The sequence below is a fragment of the Tiliqua scincoides genome, chromosome 6 (assembly GCF_035046505.1).
Source record: "Tiliqua scincoides isolate rTilSci1 chromosome 6, rTilSci1.hap2, whole genome shotgun sequence".
NCBI lineage: Eukaryota > Metazoa > Chordata > Lepidosauria > Squamata > Scincidae > Tiliqua > Tiliqua scincoides.
In genome coordinates, this window is record NC_089826.1 from 18,457,065 (window position 1) to 18,473,625 (window position 16,561).

A 16,561-nucleotide genomic window follows, 5' to 3' on the forward strand; every position below is an offset into this window, starting at 1 on the left:
AGCAAGATTACAATTCACCCCAAGTAGATGGGGGATGCTCACACACATACACCCCAACATGCAGATGCCACCCCTGTTCCCCCCAGGCAAGACGGAGGAATGCAGGCTGGGGCATTCGGACACCAAGAGCAGGCCGGGCTCCCTCCTTCCCTGCCTTTACTGGTGGGGCTTTTCTCCCAGTTTGGTGCCTGCCAGGAGGATGACCACAAACAGCAAGTGCCTCCCTTCTGACTGGGAGGGAAATCTAAGCGCAGCGCCTGATCAGACGCAGCACCTCCTCTGCAGCCGAGCCAGCCTTTTCTCAGTTCGGCTTTCTGCTGCTCCAGAGAGGATGCAGCCAGCAAGCATGCTCAATGCAGGCGGCAAGAGCTGCGCATGCTTGCTGGCAGGTCCTCCCTGGAGCACAATTGAGATTCAGAGGCGCTGTGCTGCGTGCGTTTCCATCCAAGCCTTCTCTAGTGTCAGAGGATGCTGGAGAGGATTTGGCTGGTAAGCACACACAGCACCGCCCAGCCAGCTTTCTCTAGAGTTGGGCTTCTCTCCTGGTATGGCGATCCCTGGGTTTCCCTCCCAGTCAGAGGAGGCTTGGTTGGCGAGCACAGTCCTGCTCCTTACCATGAGAGAAGCCAGAGAGACCAGAGAGGACCCGCCTGGCAAGCGTGCTCGGCGAGGGACCTTGCTTACTGGCCGGGTCCTCTCCGCAGCAGGAGGGGAGCCCAACCCAGTCCTCTCTGACTTCAGGTTTCCCTCCCTGTACAGAGCAGGCTTGTACTCGCCAGCCAAGCTTTCTCCTGACCAAGAGGGTCAGTAGTCCTACTCTGCACAGCGCTCAGTGCAGTCGCTGGTCGAGCCTTCTCCAGACGGGCAGAGAAGACCAAGCGCACGCAGCGCAGGAGGCTGGAATGGCTGGGCTGGCAACCTCTCTCAGCTGGGGAGGCTCCCCCACCTCCCCCCACCATGTTTCACAGCCCTCCCCTTCTCATACTGCCCCACCCACCTTGTTCACAGCCGCAGAAATGCAGCAAGTAGGGAGGTGGCATGTGCAGCTGAGCTGAGCTGAGCAGCCACCTCTCTCCCCACGATGACTTACGACGCCCCTGGAAGCCAGCCACACCTCCCTAGAGAGCCGGGACACACAGATTGAATACCTCAGCTCTAACTCAGCAATCATAAATTTGAATGATTATATAAATTTGCTTAAACATATTTGTTTTACTGGGTATAGACATTTTTGAATATGTAATAATTTTATCAGGCCCTTAGAATTACAGAATGAACTGAAAATCAGAAACAGTTTTTAAAAACAAAAATGCCTTAAGAGATGTATATCTGGGCAGAATTTCAAATTTCAGTAAGAGGGGAACCAAGAAGACTTCGGGAGGGAGAGCAGAACTCATCATATACAATGCAGTAAGCCAAAGCAAACCAAACTATCTCTATCCATTCGTCTTACAATTCAGTGCTTAGTGTGGTGGTGTCTTCAATTCAGGACAATCTAGTTACAGGCTCAGTGCTTGAGCCTGATTTGTGGACATTGCTGTAACACTTGTGGTAATTTGGTAAAATTCCCAGATGTGACATACTGATGAGCTGATAAGTAATTACAAAACCAAACTTAAAAATGTAATTATAATCAAAAATACTTCTCATTAATTTCTGAGGGACTCAATATTTTTCCAGCAATTATTAGAATGGAAAGAAAATGGTGTTCTTTATAATCCACACGTTCACTTATAGATTACCCTGGACTCTAGAGCATTTCATTTGTTTAATGCATACTGATGATCTATGGTGTACAGCATAGTCTGAAGCAGAGCTGTTGAACTCTTTCTTTTTCAATTTGGATAGTGTATCTGGGGAAACATTTAAGTAAAATGAAGAGCATTAAAATGCAAAATATCTTGCTATGGTAGATTGATGAGGTAAATTACATTGACATTTTTTCTCACCCTGATAAATATCTTCCTGACCTTAGCCATTACTATGTAACAGACCACTGCAGGGCACTGCTGCTAACACAGACATCATCAGGCCTAGAAAATATCTCCTTTGTGTTACAAGTGTGCATTTTCTGTCATTACCAGGATGGCATGAATTGAAATTGGAAGACAGATCTGTTGACATATTAGATAACCACACTCTGTCCAAAAGCTACATGGGGTAGTTTCAAAAGAGAGGAAAGAAATTTCAGAACAGGTCCCATGTCATGCCATCAATTACAATGCTGTCATATTAATGGCTAAGAGGAGGCAGGGGAGCGGTGACAATAGGTGCATTCATCTTGCTAGTGCTCTGGAAAAGGTGCACCTGTATCCCAGTGCACTTTGTCTCTTGCTGTCCCCTGATGCATCTGATAGTAGGAATGCTACCTATCTGTCATCCCTTCCTGCTGAAAGGCACCTTGACTACAGTTAATGGCTGTAACTGAAACAAAATGCATCTGCCTTCTGTTTCATGCAACCTGAATTCTTTGTTATAATGCTCAAGGAAAAAAAATAAGGTCTTGATAGGAATGTACAAAGAGTAGGCTATTGTATTAATTAAATATACTTTAAAATGTTGCTGCTGATGTTTGCAATTTTGTAGTATGAAAAATAACTTTGCAGAGTATATAACGCAAGTATTTTTTTCCACGAATTCTGCAATGTTGCTCATCATGACAGGCTCAATTCCACATCGAGATGAGAACAGATCAGTCCTCACCAATACTATATTCTCTTGAGCTTGCCAGATATTTTTAACACTTGAAAACTATGCTGCTCCTAGTATTTTTACAATGTTTTAAATACAACCACACCTAAAATGCCAGAAACAGACTGGGGGAAGAAACAGGGCTCCGTTAATGTCACCTGGAGCATTTAGAGTTTGCCCAAGCACAGATAGGCCCATGTGCTCTTATTAGTACCTAGTTTGGCTCTTGTGTTCTTATTCAAGAAGTGTATACGGGAGAAACATCACTTCAGGCCTTGGCTGATTTCATCTGCGTAGAGTACAGGTCAGCTTAATAGACAAGAGACCAGCTAACCTTTTGGTCTCCCTTGATGGTCCTATTTACTCTGGTCCAAAAATTTGATCTCGAGAACAAAAGGGAAAGTCCCATCCCAGACTATACTTGGTACACAGCATACAAGGCAAGATACCATTCTTTTTAGTACAGAAACGGTCTCACCATGAGGCTTGCAAAAGGGCATCAAAGGTTAATAACTGCAGGGAAGTTGGTCAATTTTACATTTCTTTTCACAGCATTCTGATGTCTGTGCTCAATCCATGCGCAAACCAGAATGCTGTGGAGCTGCAACATATGCAAATATAAGCATGAAATAAATAGAATGCAGCAAGATACAGTACAGGAAGTACAGGCTTCCTGTACTTCAGCCAGTGATAATATGGCTAATCAGAGAGCAAAGGAGAGTATAAGTGCAACAGATGCAACTGATTGGTTAGAATGGTACTTCTAGCTTAAAAGTCGAAACAAAGTCCAGTCCCTCTTTCCCGTGCTTCTGAAATGAGGTACAGTAGAGACTGTTATAACCAATGGGTACAAACTGCACGAGAGGAGATTTTGATTAGACATCAGGAAAAAAATTCCTGATGGTCAGGGCAGTTCGGCAGTGGAACAGATTGCCGAGAGAGGTGGTGGAATCTTCCTCACTGGAGATATTCAAGCAGAGGCTCAACAAGCACCTGTTGGAAATGCTCTAAGAAGATTTCCTGCCTAAGGCAGGGGGTTGGACTAGATGACCTATTAGGCCCTTTCCAACTTTATGATTCTATGATTCTAACACTAAGATTGGTCAAATTTGACTGTGGGAAATGCATACCTCCCCAATTTATTGTTTCCCAGTATTTCAGCAGGTATTTTGTTGTGCTGTGACACTATAAGATCTACATTTCATATGGTATTTATTTGAAAATGTGGCTCAAAGATTTCCACTGGCAAAATTTGATGAGACAGGAGAAAAGGCTTATTTTCATTTCCCTTAAAACAATAATAATGATTTGCCCCATTTGTTTAGTGCTAAGTTAATGGTGTTGGTGAGTGGATGAAGATGGATTTTAATTAAATTATGTAGTTGTATCTGTATGTATTTTAGGGTCCATTTAAAACTAAAATGGAATTTGTGAAGATGCGACTAAGAGGGCAGCTTGGGTTAAGTAGTTAATTTGACATATTGATGCAGTATTCGTGATGAATTCACCCACATCACCTTGAAAAATTAATACAGTGAACCCTAAACAGACCTCAATTCAATGGACTTTGGAAATAATGGACAATTTCAGATGTCCACAGAGGTCTGTTAAACCCTACAACAGAAAGCTGTAATATAATTAAGGGTTGGAAAGTGCTGAAGATAGGGTTTCCTACCTTCCAGGGCTCCCTTGGCATTGATGTTGGTGCAGCCACTTTCCATTTTGCCCTCAAGCAAGACACCCTATGAATGGACATGGTTCTCTATTCCGGTGCCAGCTCTAGGAATTGCGAGTTCCAGGATTTCTCCATTCCTAGAGCGCCCTGCTCAGGGGTGAAAAGGAGAGTAGTAGTACCAGTGCCAGCACAAAGGGAGTCCTGGAAGGTGGGTGAGCCTGTCCCTGAGCCTCCTACCAACGCTTTCCTGCCGTGGAGAGTTCTGTTGGTGCTGCCATATCTCTCTCCACCAGGGCACTCTAGGAATAGAGATGTTGCTTCATTCCTAAGTACCCTGGCAGGGAAGCAGAACAGACTGCAGCACCAAGGAAGCTTTCCAAGGTAGGGTTTTAATGGGCTAATGGGGGAAGGGGTGTCCAGATTTAACAGATTTTCAGAATTAATGGACACTCCTCTCCATTAGTTCATTAAATCAAAGATTCACTATAGTCTCATTTCTGTTACTAAAGTTTGATTACATAACAGGATAATGCAGAAAATAAGAACAAGTACAGTACAAGTGTTATCATATATACTAATAAACTCAGATGGTCAAGTATCATTTATTAAGCAAAATGGAACTATCCCAAAATAAGATATGTCTTTGTACATGTTCAGGTAACTTCCTAAGTGTGTGGAAGTATTTAAAGTTGGTACATGAAAAACAAAATAAAAATTTTACACACACTCCCACTCAAACAAACCTTTAAGCTTTCAGGAGCTTACAGAAAGCTGAGGTCATAGAGGGAAGAAATTACTATACTGACAGCGCAATCCTATGCTTTTCCCCAGCATAGCATACAGCCGAACCAAAACAGGTTGCACTGCATGCTAAGGTGGGGCCAATCGAGAGGCTTAAGAGGGAAAGGGAAAATATTTTCCTTACTCCTCCATGAGCCCCTTGACAGCCAATGGGTCTCCTTGGACCTGTGCCAGCTCTTTACATGGCACAAATACAAGAGAGAAAGGGGCATGTCAGCTCACTCTGGAGGGTATAGCATCAGGCACAAGTTGCCTGCGCTGGGTGTCACCTCCCTCCTGCCTCCCCAGCCACCCTCCAATCCTCCCATCCCCTGCCCCCTTCCATCCACCCCACCAATCTACTGAAGTTGGTGGGCCTTCTCCTCACTGCCGTTGTGTACAGAGTCCTCCCCAACATCTGCAGTGGCAGCTTAGAAGTGCACAGCCCCACGCACTTCTGGAAGGCTTTTTGCAACACTGTAAAGCACCAAAGTGTGCACCAGAATCCTGTCTCCTCTTTTTGAACCTACCTTGCCCCTCTTCTCTCCTTAGACATACACCAGCTATATAGCTGGCATAGGTCTGAGGAGACTTGTAGGCCACTTGGAGGGCTACACAGAGGTAAGTAGAAAATATTTTCACTTACCTCTGGCAGGCCTTCTGATCACTATCTCCTGGATGCAGTGCACATTGTTAATGTAGTGGAATTGGTACCAATGGCGAGGGGAATAGGATTAGGCAGTAAGGAACTGGTAAACGGTGGCCATTCCTTAAGGTCGCGTGGGGGGGTGTGAGAGCTGAAAAAGACTTGCGATTGCTGCATAAATTAGTCACTCTGCAAATTAAAACTGAGTTTTATGCCACTCCTCATTCCTGCTATTTTCATATTTTGTCTTTGTATTCCTTTGGCTCCTTTCTACATCAGGAAAGCAATACTTCATCTGTCCCATGTTTCCTGATGCTTAATTCTTACAATGAGACTCATTAAAGAGAGCCAGTGGTATAGTGGTTACTGTTGAACTAGGACAGACCTGGAATCAATTTCCTATCCTAGCAGAAAAAAGGTATTTTTTTAATGTAGGTTTTACATAGCAGATAATATTGTAACTCGTGGAGCTGCTTACAGATGGATTGGTAATTGGACATCAATAGCAGGTACATAGATGAGATCAAGTTATCTGAAATGGGCGAAGCATACAGTACGTGACAAAGCTCCAAAATTTAGAATAGAAAAACAAATGTTAGGGAATTGAAAGCAACAACATTGTACCAATAAGAAGTACTGGTACTTACAGGCAAGTTTGGGCAAATCATTTTCACAAGATTTGATAAGACTTGAAAATAATACAGATTGTGCCAGCACTGCGTCTCACAGCCATTATGTCCTTGCACATTACCCAAAACAAATCCAGAAACAGAGCCAAATGGGTTTTGGACTTGACAAGAATATCACCTGCTCCAGAAACAACTTGATTATTTCCCAGCCTTTAGGGTGCAAATATTCTAATTATTTTTTTGAATTCAGGGGCATCGCAAACAAATTACAAGGCTGATTTAAGACACTGTGCTATCAAGAGCCCTCCTGACATCTTCGAACAACACTTCAAACCCTACACAGGTTGTTGCCTAGATAAAAAACGCTACCCTTCTTATACAGTACAAATGATCCTTTTGTATTACCTCCACACATTCTATGAACCTTCTGTTTATATTTAGTGCATCTAGCAAGCCAAGTCTTCAATATCTGACTAATGAGGCTGAAGTGAATTTTAAAAAGCCCCTGCTATACAGATGCCACCCTTCATGCTACTTGCAAAGCTCTGTGTGCAATTACCCATGCCAAGGTGAGGCACTGCCGGTATAGAGATAGACAGAGAGGCTTCTAGCCAACAGCACAGCTGTTACACTGTGGAAACACAGCCTCTTCATTCTTGCTGTGTAGATGTGATCAATTCTTTATCTGTATAATAAAGTCATCTTCTGGGCATTAAGCTGAAGTGGTGGCCGCCGCACACGGCAGTTGAGATTTGGAGACTCAGCTGGTCATTCTTGCTGTGCATCAACAGCATTTCACTAACTCATCATTTGAGCCCTTATAGTGTCATGATGGGCTTATTTTCAAGGCTCCAACTGCAATTCATCTGAAGCCATAACATTTTGGCATACAGAAGCTAGCTGAAGAATGTCATTAGATGTTTGTTGGAAGCAAATGAATAATTAACTCTTGCAGAAAAGCAGAAGCTAACATCTCATCAGCATATGCAACCTGGATGCAGAGGAGAGCTCTGCACATTCCATTAAATCAGGGTTTTTCAAACTTTCAGCCTGCCACATGGATTCATCTGGGAAGGGATCCCATATGTCTGTCACAAAATCCCAGGCCATTTTGAAGATATGGGGCATGGACATGGGTACATATTCTGTTAGCGAGAGTCACTTCTGAACTTCACTTGAACCAGTGGCGTTGCTAGGGCGGTGCGAGTGGTGCGGGCCGCACTGGGTGACATGCACAGGGAGGTGACGCGCACTGGGGGTGACACGCTAAAATTGCAGTGGTTAGAAGTAATACCATCATGTTATATACTGTTGGATGTGGAATGTCCAGCGGAATGCAATGCAATAAACCAGACTGAAATATCTCCTTTCTATCAAATGTTATGACCAAAAAACCAGAGAACAAAAAATGCATGAAGCCCTATGGAAAGTGAAACTGAGCCGTATCACATGTTTACTTGTGAGTAGGCGACCTTGCCTTAGTCCGTTGGAAAGGGCAGGCTGAGAGGAATCCAATGACACCAGAATGGTCCTGATCCAATGAATGCAGCCCCCAAAAACACCTGAGAACGAAGTCCCTCCCTCCAAGAAGACAAATATATTTAGCCCTATTGAAAGCGAAACTAAGCCTCACGGTCATGTTTACTCGCAAGTAAGCAAGCTTGCCTTGGCTGGTGGTCAGGCCAGGCAAAGGGGAATGTGAAGCCATCAGAATGGTTCTGATCTGATCGAAATGGAGCTCAACAAATACTCCAGAAGGCAGCCCCCCCCCCCCACTAAAAGGATCAAAACAGAGGCTTTAGCTGATAAGGTGAACTTTTTTGAGACTGGCAAAGCCAAGTGAATCCTGACAGTGATCTGGTTTAAACAGAAGTTCTTAAATTGAACCAGGCACTGGGTAGGGCTGAAAACCTTCCTGGTTTTGGAGTGGGGGTGTTATTGCAGGCAGGCTACAGAGGAAATTCACTTGGTGGACCAGGGCTGGCTTCTGCTTATTTAATTGTTTTACTGTAATTATTTATTTATTTGTTTGTTTGTTTATTTATTTATTTATTTTAATTTGCCTGATGATGTCACTTCCACCATGACATCACTTCTGGTGGGTCTTGAACAGACTGTCATTCTAAAAAGTGGGTCCCAGTGGTAAAAGTTGGAGAACTGCTGCAATAAAGTGTTGACATGGGGGGGGGGGAGGGTGACACCACTAGTGACCAAAATCACTAAAATCACTGGAGGAATAATATCATCATGTTATATATCAATCAATGCGTAATTTCATGCAAAATGTGTTCTATCTTTGTTATATCAAAAGGTACAGCCAAAAAACCAGTGGGGGGGGGAGTGATGGTACATCACCACACCCACCACCTGGGGTGTTACCCCGCCCACTGCATGGGGGCGTGACATGCTGGCATCCCGCACCAGGTGATGTGAACCCACTGACTTGAACTGAGAACTCCACCAAGAACAAACCCAACACACTCTTATAATCTGGGTCACATCTGGGTCAAACTACATGTGACAATGAGCCACTGATTTTGACATGCTTCAGTTTTCTTTGGCACTCTGAATTGGGACTATGGCAGGGGGATTAGGGGCCTTTAACCCTATCCTCTGCCATGGTTCCAATTCAGATCTGCCAAGAGAAAAAACTTCCATTGGCCCCAAGTATAAAATGTCAAAATACTGCAATAACTCACAGTGCACCCTAAGCAGGTCTACTTGGAATTAAGTCACATTATGTCAAATGGCACTTATTCTTGGCAATGCGGGTCTCCTCAGGAGCAAGTAGTAGGTAATGCCTGGACCCAGCCCTCAAGCCGAGGGTCTCCTTGGGAGCAGGACTCAAGATCCCATGGGCTCTTGGGCCAATCACATGGCTGAAGGGGTGGGGCCAGCTAGGCCGCCTGCTGGGCTCATAAGGGGCGTTGCAGTCAGAGGGGGTGGTGACTTCTCTTTCAGCTGCTGCAGCATGGGATAGGGGCCCATCCAGGGCAAAAGCCCTATCCTTCACTGGCCTTTCCCTCACCTGAAAGGGGTCCAAGACACCCCGGCCTCAAGGAATGGGAACCAGGCCTGGGAGCATCAAGAACCAAGAGCCCAGTCACAGGCAGTCAGAGCAGGGGTTCATTCAATCTTGGGCATTACCCAACAACCAGCAGATGGCCCAAGAGGAGGGGTGCCCCCAGCACCAACGACAAGACCTGCCAACAGGCCAGAGCAAGTGACACCCAACTGCAGCAGGGGTGGGGTGTGAGAAAGGGCTGGGAGTCCACCTGGAGGCCGAAGCCACCACTGTTCACATTAAGGGGCCCATGAGATAACAGGATCCCCATAAATGTAAATAACTTCTGCACACCAATGTTTTCAGCTCTACGTCTATCTGTCCACCTAACCCTTCCGCCAACTACCCAGATAAGCCCCCCTATCCCATCCAAGACCCAGGGGGTGGAGCCCCCATCAGGCACAGACATTACACTCCCCAGTAAGTGTATTTAGGATTTCAGTGTTCATAATTAAGCAAGGCTAAGTTGTGTCAGCTGCACGTGCTTCAGAATATAATAAGGCCAGTAGTCATGGGTGCAACAACACAGAGTGACATCGGAGCTTTTTCTCCCAGATACATACAGTGGGAGTGTCTGCAAGAATGAACTAGACAGAGAAATATGACAAAGATGGAATAATACAGAACAGTGCTTCTCAAATCTTTTAGCACCGAGACCCGCTTTTTAAAACGACACTCTATCAGATCCACCTAGCTTTATGAGACTTAGAAAAAAGGTGATCTAGAAGAAAATTATATATTTATTTATTTACAAGTAAAATTTTATTTATTAATTTAAAAAAACAACTTGATCCATTTCTCAAAATGAGGCAGTCCAAACGAATAGCCTCAAGGCTTGAGGAGCTTAGGGTGCAATCTCAACCCCCAGGATAGGCCGGCGCAAGTCACTTGCGGCAACCTGGAGGTGTTGCAAGTGTGCTGAAAGAGTTGCGTTGGCCTCTCTGCACTGGATCCAGGCCCAGCATGGTAAGACTGCCTTGGCTGAGCTTGGCCATTGCAGGGGAGTGGGGGGGGGCATGGGGTGGGTGGCGAGGCCGCATTCCAGGGCAGGGGGAGGGTGGATGGTGGGCGTTCCCTGGGCAGGATGGCAGGGAGAGAGGCAGAGCCAGGACCCAGCAGTTATGCCAGATCTTAACCCCATTCTCTGGGCAGTGTGGAGTGGCTCCAGGCTGCTCCACTCTGCTCAGATCTGCAGCACCTCTTGAGGTGGTGCAGATTCAAGTAGACCCTTTGGGGTCACTTTGGCTCTTCCTGGGGTAAGAGGAAAAGTTTCCCCTTGCCTCGGGCTGCGCCACAGTAGGCCCAAACATGGGCTAGAAGCAGTGCAGGCCTGCTGGTCTGCCTGCTTCAGCGCAAGTTAAGATTAACTGCACGTTATGTAAGCCAGCCTTTACCTGCTCCCACTACCTGTCATTGATGGACTTGGGGGGGGGGAAACACACCAGAAAAAAAGATGTTCAAGAAAAATAGGAAAGAAAAAGAATATTGATTTCCTTATATTTACACAACCGTGCAAACTGCAGGAGCTCAGCTCTGTGGTTAGCAACTATCCAATTTTTGAATAGCCCCAGGACTTGAGGTATTAGTTATCTGATCTTGCCATCACCTGCCTTTTCATTGGAGGCTCTGCAGGACCCACCAGAAATCAGGTTGCGACCCACCAAGAGGCGTCCTGTGGTGTCCTGTGGCGTCCTGTAGCATCAGGTTGCGACCCACCAAGTGGCTTGGGTGGCAACCCACTCACCAACCCACAGTTTGAGAAACACTGGACTGTAGAATATAATGTAGGAGATTTTATATTAGCCTCAATCCAGGGAGCTCAGTTAAGTGCACCAAAGGACTTTAATGCACGATGTGTGACTTTTTACCACATTCCCACCAAAAACACTGCAAACTGCATTCAAAACTACAAAGTTCCAAATGCAGCATGCAAGTCAGAGCAAGGGACTGCTATTTGTTGATTTTTTTAAAAGTCGAATGCAGTGTTAGAGGTATGGAAATTGAACACAAACTTCGTTTTATCTCCACATGTCTCTAGTGTTTGGAGAATCGTATTAAAACTTATCCCATTTTCATAAAATGTATGTAGGTTCGAAGGATTAAAGTGATTGAATATGAACAAAGAACTCATTTCACCTTTCAGTCACTTATGAATACACAGTAGTTAAAAGCCTATTGCAATAAATTAGTAGTCCTCTAACCCAGAATGAGTGATGGCATTTGTAAAGAAGAGGAAGTTCCCAACTAGCAGAAGGTTGGGCTATTGATTGGGATTCAACATCCCTCATTTATGTTCTAATTTGTACAACTACAGTAGGCTGACAGTGAAGGTTACCAGCCCTGACTGAAACTATTCCCGGAGACTTTTTTCCCTAATATGAAATACATTGGAAATTCCTGGAGGCCCTGTTAAAATTTCCAGGATTGCTGTCAGTAGTCCACCTGGATATGAATGCTGATTCCTGGAGACAACAGGCCAATCCTGGAGAGTTGACCACTCTACTTACAGTACAAGTATTGAGCTTTAAATAAACATTGCTGGGTACATAGTATTGCCAAATAAACAGCAACACTAAGCTATGACATTGTAAGATTCTCCAGATGTGGACTACTCTTGGATCATTTTTGACTTATAAATGCTAGGCACAAATGTGCCGGGCACGTCATAAAAATTTTTTTTAAAGAAACGTACACTGCCCATAATAAGTAACTAAGCAACCCTTTTCAGTCAGATTTCACAGATAGATGTGGCTGCATTTTGCAAGCTCTCATATTACAGCCTACACTAGGACAAAGATCAGGTTAATAATACACTTTATTATTGCAGCAAGAAGTCCTATTTAAATAAAAGAACATCCTACATTCTAAAGAGAGGCCATGGAGAACTTCTTGAATACTAAAACGATCTGACATACCACCAACATTCATACTGTCAAGAAGTGACTATCACTCAATATGACACAAATATCATAAAGCTGGCTAACGGCTTTAGTTTAATTTAAATTGTTTTAAGCAATGGATTAATTTGCATTAATGATATATAAATTCACCATTGCAATGTGCATTACGTATCTGCACATTTTGGTAACAGACAATAGAAATGTATGTTTCATAAGCAGTACAATAATTTAAATTTCATACAAAAAATTGGAAGGAAACCACATGGAATTTCTTCAACTAAGCAGTGTCACTTGTTTTACACCTTTAAAAATCTGACCATCTGACAATTAGGAGTGAAGATGTTTATTTAACTGTGCCCAGTGGTGTAGCTAATGATCATGTAGCCCAGTGCCAAGCTTAAAATGTTGCCCTGGAAGTGATGTCACAACCGGAAGTGACATCACGCCCAGGCTTTTTAGAAAGTGAAAATTGGCAGGAACCCACCTCCTCGCCCCAGGAGCTCATCACCCACTTGTTCTGCTGTCTCCCCCCCCCAGTCAGTGGCATAGCTAAGGCATCTATCTGCTACCTGGGGTCAAAGAAGATTTTGTAGATCCCCCAACATGACAAAATCAAATTTAATTAAGTAAATAAATAAAGTTATTGGTTCCATGCTGTATCATTAAAAACATCTCATTGGCACTCAGAACAATCATAGGTCAGTTTTGAGTTGAGCAAATCCACTTTTTGTTCCATAAAGGCAGTTGTGTTTTCATTTTCTGGTTAATTGGCCATAACTTTTGAAAGAATACAAATATTCCAATGTGATTTGTTGTATTGCATTCTGCATTAAATTACCTTTCCAATGATATATAACATGATGTATTATTCATACATATCAAGATTTTCACAATTTTGGTCACTAGTGTCAAGCTCAGCTTGTTGCCCCCCTAAAGCTTGATGCCTGGTGCAACTGCTACCCCCTGTACCCTCTTAGCTATGCCACTGACCATGCCTTTAAAAGCCTCCCTTCATCATACCTAAGCCTTGAAGTGCCCACCATTGTCCCCTAAGGCTGCAATCCTGTACACCAGGAACGGCCGAACTACAGCTCGTGAATCACATGCATATTTTTGACATATGGAAAAAATACAGCTCATGGAAATATGAGCTCCTTTTTGCATCACAATTAATATAAAAGGTAAATAAGAAATTTTCAAGCTGTGTAATTATTTGTAGGGTATAAACTGGAAGTCCATTGCCTTCCCCCACCCCTTAAAGGGCCAGTGGCAGGGCTTCTCAGGCTAGAGCGTTGTGACATCCCAGTTAGAGAAACTGTGCACAAGGGGCTCTCCAGGTCTCTGTCAGTACTAACATCAAAATTATAATATCTATGACAATTCAAATTAAAACCAATTATATTTTAAACACAAATCAGATCTTACAAACCATATATGTAGACCATTATATAATAATAATAATAAGGGGAAGAGTTTCCCCTTGCTCTGGCAGGGTCCCTTCTGGCTGCTGGCCTGCCTGTTCCAGCGCAAGATAGGATTGTGCTATACAGCAGTGGAGAAAAACAACCAAACATAATTATATATAATATTTCATTGAACTACAATGTTTCTTTTTAATTAGTGGCAACACCAAACACACACAAGGCTGCCTTCACTGCTCACTGATTTTCAGTTGAGAAGGAATTATAGTTCACATTCAAAAGCAGAACACATGTTTTGCATGCAGAAGGTGCCAGGCTCAGTATGCTGAAGCTCGTGTTAAAAGACCTTAAGCAGCCCTACTTGGAAATCCTTCTATGTGCAACTTCTATGGCTGCCAAACTGAATAGGCAATACTAAACTTCTGGATGCAGCTGCAGTCTGACTTAGTAGGTGGCAGCATCATTGTACTCTGTGGAGTACACCTAGTATACATCGTATTCTTTCCTTCAAATAAACAAAGAGCCGACTGCACAGGGACTTACAGTCAGTACTCTTTAAATGTAAATTCACTATCTGAGAATTTGCTTATCTGTGAGGGGCAGAATTGCTACCTTTCTCTCATTATCCACACCTCTGTTCTCGTTCTGCTATGCAGAGACCTTCTGGAGGCCTGTGACCAGCGGGGACCCCTTTAAAATGGCTGGCAGAAGCTTCCACTGGTCATTTTAAAGGGGTCCACGCTGTTTATGGGCACCATTCTGAAGGTCCCTGTAACCTCTGGAAGATTTCTGCAGTATTCAGAGATATTTTGGCACTTCCTGCTGCACTCTGCTGGTACCTGGAGGTCTCTGCTGGAATTTTCTGATGGAAGGGAAGGTACCCCTTGTACTGAACTCCATTGATCCCATGGAATCAATGGTTCATTATCTGCTAATTTGCTACTCACTAGGGTTTCCAGGAACCTAACCCTAGCGGATAATGAGAACAGACTGTATTTCAAGCTGTAACATATTTGTAAAGTTATACACTGAAGCTACAAATATATTAAAGCTTCCATATGTAAAATCAGTGTTAAATATGACAAATCCTAATAAAACATTACAAATCATTCAAAGCATAACTTATCTAATTAATCTTTGTTTAGATTTAGGTGACTAGTAGAGTACCATACAGTGAAGTCATCACCCAGTTTTTTTTTCCACAGTTTCCACAGCATGAAATTGCATAACAATGCAGCATGGTGAGATTTCAGTTAGCTAGATTCTAGTTTAACCACGTCCTCTTGCATTCTCTTATTTTGTAGTCATAAACTTGGCTTGCTCACTCTAGTGCATAAGCTGTGGTCAATAATACAATAAAATCATGACTTATTACTCAGATTTCTAGCCTTCTTCTTGGTGAAAGCTCTCAAAATGGCTCACAATTAAAGTTAATACCAGGTACAATGAAACAATTAATCATAAACAGCAGCCATAAAACCAAGTACACACAAGGCAAGAACTACACAACATTATTTCAGGGCTCAGAAGATGATATTTCATCTCAGTTCAAAGCTAGAAAAGCAAGTACCCTCAGGAAAACAACTGTCCTCTCCATCCTACAGAAGCTGAAGAGAGCTCTATCCAAGCTGTGCAGAGAATTCAATACATTCATAAAATGTTAAAAATCTACAAAATGTAACCCTTCTTAACATAGCCCTGAAAATCATTTTGAATTTTTTGCAAAATGGTGATAAATAAAAACAGTAATGTATATTCAAGACTGAGGCACAAAGCCTGATTAACAGTGCAATTCTATGCATACATATTCAGAAGTAAGTCCCACTGATTACAATAGGATTCACTCCCAAGTAAGCATGCATAGGATTGCACCCCAAGATATAAGAACTGTTAACATAAGAACATAAGAACAGCCCCACTGGATCAGGCCATAGGCCCATCTAGTCCAGCTTCCTGTATCTCACAGCGGCCCACCAAATGCCCCAGGGAGCACACCAGATAACAAGAGACATCATTCTGGCGCCCTCCCTTGCATCTGGCATTCTGACATAGCCCATTTCTAAAATCAGGAGGTTGTATATGCACATCATGGCTTGTAACCCGTAATGGATTTTTCCTCCAGAAACTTGTCCAATCCCCTTTTAAAGGCGTCCAGGCCAGACGCCATCACCACATCATGTGGCAAGGAGTTCCACAGACCAACCACATGCTGAGTAAAGAAATATTTCCATGTCATGTTCCATACATGACAATCAGAAGACAGTCTAGTTGCCATGGTTTGATGATGCAATTCAATCAAAAGAATCCCCAGCAAATGTTCAATTGCTGCAGCCACCAAGGCAGGATTTTATATTTCTGTCATATTGTCAGTTGAAAGCATCAGTATTTAGTTCCCTGACTGTTTAAAAAGTCTAAACAATTACAGCACCCAGATTTTTTTAAAAAAAGCAGTACCAAACACTTATCAACATTAACATATCAACAAACCTCATATGCTCCAGGACCAGGAGTTTCCTCTTTTGCATTTTTAAAACGCTCCACTCGGGAAACCCAGAGAGTAAGACTGGGAGCTGACCCTGGGTTGTACGCATCTGCATCATATGCTCCTGGCCCTAAAAAAAAGGGGGGAGGAGAGGAAAGGAAAGAGATGAAATGCTTTTTTGTGACTATCTATAGAAGTTTGCTTCCCTATGCATTCAAGTAAGTTTATTGTCGATACCACACATGATGACAAAAAACAGAAATATTATAATCA

General features: G+C 43.3%; 1 protein-coding gene across 1 annotated transcript in view; it reads right to left on the bottom strand.

Moving 5' to 3' along the window:
- Positions 1-16,561, bottom strand: part of STPG2 (sperm tail PG-rich repeat containing 2) — a 290,626-nt gene that overhangs the window by 99,035 nt on the left and 175,030 nt on the right. Inside the window, exon 13 of the mRNA XM_066632982.1 lies at positions 16,294-16,418. Within this exon, the coding sequence (XP_066489079.1) occupies positions 16,294-16,418 (125 nt within the window). The remainder of the gene's footprint in view (positions 1-16,293; positions 16,419-16,561) is intronic.